This window comes from Colobus angolensis, unplaced genomic scaffold (assembly GCF_000951035.1).
Source record: "Colobus angolensis palliatus isolate OR3802 unplaced genomic scaffold, Cang.pa_1.0 Scaffold370, whole genome shotgun sequence".
NCBI lineage: Eukaryota > Metazoa > Chordata > Mammalia > Primates > Cercopithecidae > Colobus > Colobus angolensis.
The window spans coordinates 1,481,810-1,490,751 of record NW_012117044.1 but is presented as its reverse complement, the minus strand read 5'-3'; the positions used below and the strand labels follow the sequence as shown (position 1 = coordinate 1,490,751).

Genomic DNA, 8,942 nt, shown 5'->3' with positions numbered 1-8,942 from the left:
TATTTCCTCTTTCATTCCTGACACTAGGAATTCTTTCAATTCTTTCAAAGAGCCAGGTTTTGGTTCCATTACATTTTCTTTATTGTTTGTCCATTTGTAATTTTGTGACTTTTAGCTCTTTATCATCTCCTATTCTACGTGCTTTGGATTATTTCTGTTCTTTTTCTCATTTCATAAGGTGGAAGTTTAGACTATCGAATTGAAATCTTTTTATCTAATGTAAGTATTTAATACTCTGATTTCACCTCTAAGCACTGCTTTAGCTACATTTCACAAATTCTGACACTCATTCAGTTCAAAATATTTTCAAATTTTTCTTTCTCTTTATTGCTCATTTAGGAGTATGATGTTTAATTTCCAAATATTAAGAGTTTTTTAGACATCTTTGTTATTGGTCTCTTAATTCTGTCCTGATGAGATGATGAGAGAATATACCTTGTATGGTTTTCATTCTTTAAAAAATTGTAAGACTGTTTTGTCATACTCCACAGTAGGCACACTTAAAAAGAACGTATCCAGGTTGCACAGTGGCTCACATCTGTAATCCCGGTGCTTTGGGAGGTCCTGGAGGGAGGACTGCTTGAGCCTGGGAGTTCAAAACCAGACTGGGCAACAGAGCTAGACCCTATCCCTACAAAAATAAAAAATAGCTGGGTGTGGTGGCACATGCCTATAGTCCTAGCTACTCTGGGGGCTGAGACAGGAGGATTGATTGAGCCCAGGAGTTCATGGTTGCAGTTAACCGATTGCACCACTGCACTCCAGCCTGGGTGAAAGAGTGACACTGTCCCTAAAAAATAAAAAAAATATTAATATATCATGCTAATGAGTGTTCTACAAATGCCAATTAGTCAAGTTAGTTGACAGTGCTGTTCAAGGCTTGTATCTCCTAAGTGACTTGTGCTATCAATTACTTGATTAAATAACTATAATTGAAATTGTGCCTTTTTCAATTTTGCCAGTTTTTATTTCATGAATTTTGAAGCTGTTTTATGTGTACTTAAGCTAGAAAGTAGCTTTGCTGTAGGATTCCTAAATTTCCACAATATAGAGCTCTTTCCCTTGGGGCCATTCAACTTCTGCAGAGAAGAAACTTCCCATCTCTTGCTGGATGTTAAACCTCTGGTCAGCCATGTACAGGAGCTGGGGAGCAGTATGTGTGTTTATGTCATGAGGAGGACTGTTCCATATACAAATGGCCATTAGTTTCATTGCTTTCTCTTTACATCTCACTCCCATCCTCCAAGGTACTAAGCATTTCTGAGCCTGTAGCCAAATTGGTTCCTTCTTTTCCTTATCCCCATATGTAAGCAGCGTAACTGTGCATGCTTCTGCTCTACTGGCTATCTTTCCATCTTTCAAATTTTCATTTGTTGATAGTCTTTCTCCTATTCTCCTTATTGCTGTAGTTTGCTAAATTAAAATTTTCCTTGCATCTTAATGTTGTCCAGTGTGATGAGACATGTTTAACAAAAGCGCATTCTTGAATACTTTCTCTGCTAGCCATTTTTAGCTTATCAAGTCCCAACATGATTTCTGCAGCCTCTAAGCTGCCCCCTGCTCCTTATGTATTCATTTTTCCAGCTCTGCCTCTGGAACCTATTTGTTGTTATCACCTGCTCTTAGGTACCCTCCTGAGTAGCTGCGTCTGAAGCTGTGTGCCAGCACACCAGCAAATTTTTGCACTTTTTTGTAGAGACAAGGTTTTGCCATGTTGCCCAGGCTGGTCACGAACTCCTAGGCTCAAGTGATACACCCTCTTCAGCCTCCCAAAGTGCCAGGCATGTTACTTTGGACCCTCCCTCACATTCACTCTGGAAGTATCCCAATAAACTAGCTGTACTCACCAAAAAGGACTACTTATGTTCCTGAATAGTTGCCTGGGAGGGGCTGTTCAACTTCCTATCAAAATAGTATATGGGAATGTACTACATGAGTAACTCTCTTCCAGCTTTTTGTTGTGTGGCTACAAACTATTGTACCTGTCTGCAATAAACACAAGGATTTCCACGTCCCTTGTATTTCCAACTGCCCTCTTGGCCTAAAATGGACACAGTGTACAATCATAGTTTAGAGGTGGCTAATCAGGACTGGAAAGAAATATGAAAAACACAAATCACATAATTTGAAGAGAAACCAGAGTTTCAATTTCTCAGAGAATGTGAACAAAGGAAAACATGCCCTGCTTGAGAATAAATATAAAGTTCTTGCCATTAAAATGCTGGGTAAAATATGTAGTTGAACTGTAAAGTACAGACACTTTTACTCTACCCATCTGAGAAATAAGAACAATCCATTCATTGTACAGCATAAAAAAGTGCTTGATACTTAAATACTTTGAATGAATGATTTTTCAGTGAGGAAACACATCTAAATAACCCTTAAATCTCTCTCCTTTGTAGAATATAAAGGTAAGAGTGATACTAAACAGTTTTTACAGTATGAGTGCTGTGAAGACTTGAACGGGCAAATGTCACTTAGCGAGGATCTTTCTTATGAACCCGCTGGTGGATGTGAAGGTTGGAGCTCTGGCTGAAGCCCTTCCCACACTTGCTGCACTCATAGGGCTTCTCTCCAGTGTGTACTCTCTGGTGGATGAGGAGTTTGGAACTCTGGCTAAATCCCTTCCCACACTTGCCACAGTGATAGGGCTTCTCCCCAGTGTGGACTCTGAGATGGATGCGAAGATCCGAGCTCTGGCTGAAACCCTTCCCACACTCATAGCATTGGTAAGGCTTCTCTCCCGTGTGGATGCACCGGTGAATGTGAAGGTTCGAGCTCTGACTGAAGCCCTTCCCACATTCGCCACACTTGTAGGGCCTCTCTCCTGTGTGTACTCGCTGGTGGATGTGTAGGTTTGAGCGCTGACTGAAGCTCATACCGCACTCCCCACACTCATAGGGCTTTTCTCCAGTGTGGACTCGCTGGTGGATATGTAGTTTGGAGCTCTGACTAAAGCCCTTCCCACACTTGTCACATTTATAAGGTTTCTCGCCTGTATGGACAGCATGATGGATGAGCAGACTTGAGCTCCTGGTGAAGCCCTTCCCACACTTGTCACACTTGTAAGGCTTCTCATCTGTGTGGACTGCCTGATGGATAAGCAGACTCGAGCTCCTTGTGAAGCCCTTCCCACACTGTTCACATTTGTAGGGTTTTTCTTCTGTGTGGTCTCTCTGATGAAGTAGTAGTTCTGAGCTTTGACTGAAGTTCTTACCACACTGACCACATTCATATTGTTTCTCTGCAGTGTGGATTTTCTCATATGGATGACCATCTGGGCTGGTGTTAAGTATTTTCCCACAGTTATTATGGTCACAGGGTGTCTCCTCTGTATGAGCTCTCTGCTGACTACAACTGACCACCTGTGATTTCCATCCATAAATGTCTCTGCAGTTACAGTTAATGGGATCCAAAGATTCTTTTACTTCGCCATTCTGGCAAGTTGCCTCACCATTTAACAATGGCGAGGCCAGTTCTTTTCCATCAGACACCATTTTAACTTGAAGGTTCTCTGAAAAACTTTCCCCCTTTATCACTTTTCTCTCAGTGCTTTCTTCCGTTACAAAGAGATGTTTGCTTTCCTGATGATCCTGAGGCTCATTCTTACAGAACTTCACTGAAGAGTATTGTGTGTCTATTTGGCTTGGGACTTTCAAAGGCAAATATGTTTCACTTTCACTGTTTTTGAAATAATCACTTTGAAGAGTCATCACACTGTCCCTGTTTCTGGAAATATAAGAAGATGCTTCTCCCCACTGTTGACAAGGGGAAAGGTCTAGTTCAGGCTCCCCATCCACTTCCCCTTGATGATTCACGATACAATCCTGACTTCCACTAATTGTACTGGCCATGCCTTCCAAAATTAGCCAGGAGGAAAGCTCATGTAACAGATCCTGAAGTGCTTTCTGCTGAAGATTCTCCACAGAATTTTCATTCAAGTCTCCTAGGAAACAGAGAGAATTCAGTGGTAAGAACAAAGGGTAGACTTCAAGATTTCAGAGTGAGAGTGCCTAAGGCCTGAAGGCTTAGTAACTACGAAAAAGTTCAGCTTGTCCTTATAGTCATGTCCTTTGGGTTAATGTTGGGTGCATTTGTATCTGGGTACAAGACAGAAATTTTCTCTTGGCTTTTAAGCATAGCCAAGGAAAGTCTTCCCTAACTAATCCTATAGAAGACTATAAGTCCTATATCCTTGCTAACAGTAACATTTCATCTCATCTCACTTCATTTTTTTTTTTTTTTTTTGAGACAGAGTCTTGCTCCCCTGCCCAGGCTAGAGTGCAATGGCGTGATCTGGTCTCACTGCAACCTTCACCTCCCAGGTTCAAGCAATTTTCCCACCTCAGCCTCCCAAGTAACTGGGATTATAGGCCCATGCCACCATGCCCAGCTAATTTTTGTATTTTTAGTAGAGATGCGGTTTTACCATATTGACCAGGCTGGTCTCAAACTCCTGGCCTCGAGTGATGCATCCGCGTCAGCCTCCCAAAGTGTTGGGATTATAGGCATGAGTCACTATACCTGGCCTACTTTCCTTTAAGTAAATTTGCATTTCATTGATATTCTGCTTTCATAGGTGTGGGGGACACAAGGAAGAAAATATAAATCCTTTTGCTTAACAAGCTAAAGCTTCCTGGGAAGACAAATATACCAAATAATGATAATACTAAGTGAGTGGTGTAGATGAATGTATAGTACAATACAGTACAAGAGATGTATGCATAACCAGCTAGGAAAGTACAGAAGAGGAACACTCAACTCAGACCCGGGGTTTAGGAAGATTTCTGGGAGAAAATGACAAGAAATAAAAAGAAAAAAAAGTGAAACGTGGAGAGAAAATATGACATGTCAAAGAAAACTACAAGCGGCTTCTTACAAAGGAGATAAAAACAGTAAGAGTGGTGAAGAATGTGCCACGGAGGGGAAGTAAGGAGCCAGAGCAAAGGGCTTAGTGTCTAATAATAAGGACATTAGGGCTAAACCCTGCAGGGATTAAAAACTATTAAAGGATTTAAATTCAGAGTGAAATGATAGACTTTGTGACTATAAACACCACTGGAAAGTAAGACTTTAGGTAGCAAGATGGCTGCCATAGCAAATCATAAGAAAAACGGTAAGGATGATGGTTGTGGAGAGAATGGGAGAAATTCATTCTAGATCATGTGATGACAAATTAAACCTAGAAGAGAAAGGAGGTACCAAGCCTGTTCCCTGGGATTGCTGCCTGAGTGAATGGGTACAGTGGTACTCTATAATCAGAGAGGAAATGCAAGAGGAAGAGGCTGAAGTAGGGAAGGGGGCAGAAACTCAAATCTGCCTTGTATAATCTGTGGTGTTGGTGGAACACTCTTGCAGTACTGGTCAGTAAGCAGTGAGATATATATAGGTCTGGAAGTCCTGTGAGAGAACTGTGCTAGGAATACAGAGTTTAGACTTCCTGGTATATTAAAAAACAAAAACAAAAACAAAACCCTCCCCCAGACTTACTACAACAGAGTGAATAGCCTAATATTACACTGAAATGACAAGAAATCCATAACAGTCTTGGGAAAACAGAAAGGTTGACATCATCAGAATAAAAACATCAAGGAACTCCTAAATGATAAAGAGCAGATGGATTAGGAGTGATGGAGAAACTAGAGGAAAAATGTACAGCTCAAATTATATATAACAGAAGGCTTCTTCATGGGTAAAACATCTTAAGAAATCATAGAAATTCAATTACCAAACTCAGAATCAATTATTACAAAGTAAGGGAGCACTGACCACATTTCTCTGGAGTCTATGTCTCAGAAAATAATAAACAGTGATAAAGTAAGACATTTCTTAATTCAACTTAGGTATTCCTAACAGCTGTGCTAGTTTTTGCTGTTAGCAGCACTCTCCCAGCCCACCCTCTTCCTCTTAGAAATAGAAATATTGGATGGCTAGCAGCAGTGGCCTCATATAAAGCCTCAAGAATAAAATAAATGATCTGCCAAAAAAAGATTGCTAATAATGTTAACTGAACTGAACAGAGAAGCAGAGGTTGAGGTAATGCTGAACCTATACAATGACTGATGGATTGAGGAACAAAAAAGAAGCAATTGACAACATAAGTGCCCAGGATAAAACTTCAAGCTAAACTTTTTAATGGGAGTTCTGACAAGGAAGATAGCCCAGGGCTGGAAATGAAGAAGCAGGGCATGCCTGCATGATAACTCAGTGGCAAAAGAGGTGGCCTTAAAAAATGGCCTACACCACTGTGCAGGGGAGTACAGGGAATAGGAGGCTCACCTGAGGCTCAGCCCTAGCCCTTAGACCACCCGTGGGGGGAGTTTACTACCTGGGTAGCCCCCCTTGCCCACACATCCAGCTACAAAACAATTCAAATTTTTTATTTTTCCCAAAATAAAACCTCACTTAGCTCTGCCAACTGTCAAAAAAAAAAAAAAAAAAAAAAAAGGCCTACAACATCTACCATCTGGATTCTTATTACCTCCCTCCCTAGCCCAATCAGCAGAAGCGTCCCCTAAAGTAGAACACACATGCATGCCAAAGTGGGTCAAGCATGGGTTGAGGACACACTCCAATATCATACTGAGAACACAAGAATTTTGAAAAAATATATAGGGGGACAAACAGAATTTAAAAGGTACATAATTAAAATCCCAGAAAAACTGGAGTGGATATCATATTTAAACACAATCTAATAAAAAAAAATTGCTATGAAAATAATAATTCTAAATAAAATGACTGAAGATGATGATAGGTTATGTAACTTGTTTCCTAGATATGTGTCAGGCTGTTTTAGTCAAAGGCCTGCAATTTAGATGAGTTAAATAGTAAAATGAACACACGGCTAAGATGGAAGATTGAGGAATTCTCCAAGAATGCATATGAAAAGACAGACAGATAGAAAGATAAAAGTAAAAGCCCATCTCCAAGGAGTTGCATGAGGACAGTGAAGATAGAACACATGGAGAGAAAATGATCAAAGAAATAACAACAAAAAATGTTTCCTAGAATGCAAGATTCAGGGCCCAATAAATGCTAAAAAATGGTATGTAAAAAGACCCCAAACTAAACATACTCTTCTAAAACCTCAGGACTTCAAGGAAAAAACAAACAAACAACAACAACAACAAAACAGAAAATGCTAAAAGCTTCCAAACAGAAAAGTCAGGTTATGTGCAAATAAATGAGAATTATATTGACACTGAACAACTAACTAATTGGCAATATTGCAAATCTTCAATATCTTCAAATTTTGGGTTAAAAGTCATTGTGAAATTGTATTTTTTAACCAGCCAATTAACCATTTCAAAGAGAGGAAAAAATAGACACTCTTTCAAACATGAAAAGATTCAATTACTAAAACAGTCACTCAGGAATATGCTATAGGAAAATTTTTTAAAATTTAAGAAAAAGGATACATGCTACAAGAAATAACAGTAAGCCAAGATGTCAATAAAATACAAAATTAGGCCAGGCGTGGTGGTTCATGTCTGTAATCCCAGCACTTTGGGAGGTTGAGGCGAGGTGATTGCTTGAGCTCAGGAGTTCGACACCAGTGTGTGCAACATGGCAAAACCCTCTCTCTACAAAATACAAAACAAAACAAAAACCCTCAAACCCCAAATCCATAGCTGAAAAATAAAAGAAAAAAATAAACAAAACTCTACAATAACAGTATGGAGTCAAAACCCCCAAATAAAATATATTTTTAAAAGGCAAGTATTAGCTTCAGAAGAAAAATAAAAAAATAAAAAAGGAACTATAATCATATTGTACTACTTGACTCTATAGTGAACAACTAATTACAAAGTCAAAGCAATGGAAGCATTCATCACTGACATGACTCTTAACATTCTTGGGAGGCTAGGCATTTGGGGAGGTAATATGAAAAAGCTACATCCTCATCTATAATACGGGGAAGTCAATAGAAATTACAAAATATTGATAAATGGAGAAGTAACAGTATATCACAATACACTAAATTTAAATGATACTGAGGTACCATTTTCCACCTGTTAAACTAGCACAAACCCGAAGTCTGAAGACACACATTACTTGTGAGTGTAAACTGATATGAAGGACATTTTGACAATTATCAATCAATGTCATAAATATATGCACTCAACATTCCAACTTAGAGCTTTACTCTTCAGATTTCCAGGCATAATTTGTGAAATGACATTTACATGAGACTACTCACTTTTTAAAGGCCAATGACCAGAACCTGGATAGACAAGAGCTACAGACATGAAAGAAACTTTTCATTGTGCATCTTTTATATTTATTTTTTAACCATGTGAATGCATTTATTGTTTATTTAGAAGAGTAACTATGTATAAACATATCGTCTGGAGTAGGAAGACAAACCCAATATGGAACAGCTAGAAAGATGAAAACTGAGTACCTTTGGAAGCCACATTGTGGCTGATGGAGCAGCAGAGTCCGGAAACAGGACCGTTTTTACTATGAGCTGTCCATACAACTTGTTTTACCCAGGTGAATGTATCACTTTGTCTACACATTTCAAAAGTAATGGCAAAAATGAAAAAGAAAAATGACAAAAGAAAAACAGGGCAGTTTGTAGCAGTTAAATCATGAAATGGGCTGAAATGATTAAATGGATTTGAAAGGATATTGCTTCAACAGCTATATCGTACAGTACTTGGAAGTAGGCTAGTGGTTATAGAAACTGTAGGTATGTGAAAATGAATGGGGGAGGAATTTTATGAAAGGTGCCATTTTAATGAAAGTGTGATGTTAGCTTCTAAAAAAATGTTTAAAATAATATGAAGAATGAGGCCAGGCACGGTGGCTCATGCCTGTAATCCCAGCACTTTGGGAGGCTGAGGTGGGTGGATTACTTGAGGTCAGGAGTTCGAGATCAGCCTGGTCAACATGGTGAAACCCAGTCTCTTCTAAATATACAAAAAATAGCAGGATGT

The 8,942-nt window shown here is 39.2% G+C and overlaps 1 protein-coding gene across 2 annotated transcripts in view; it reads right to left on the bottom strand.

Moving 5' to 3' along the window:
• Window positions 1-2,124: 2,124 nt before the first annotated feature.
• The window catches only part of ZNF239 (zinc finger protein 239), a 17,271-nt gene continuing 10,453 nt past the window's right edge, over window positions 2,125-8,942 (bottom strand). For both annotated transcript variants that reach the window (XM_011953801.1, XM_011953800.1), the window contains exon 3: window positions 2,125-3,946. In XM_011953801.1, the coding sequence (XP_011809191.1) occupies window positions 2,478-3,854 (1,377 nt within the window). In that variant the 5' untranslated portion in view covers window positions 3,855-3,946 and the 3' untranslated portion in view covers window positions 2,125-2,477. The remainder of the gene's footprint in view (window positions 3,947-8,942) is intronic.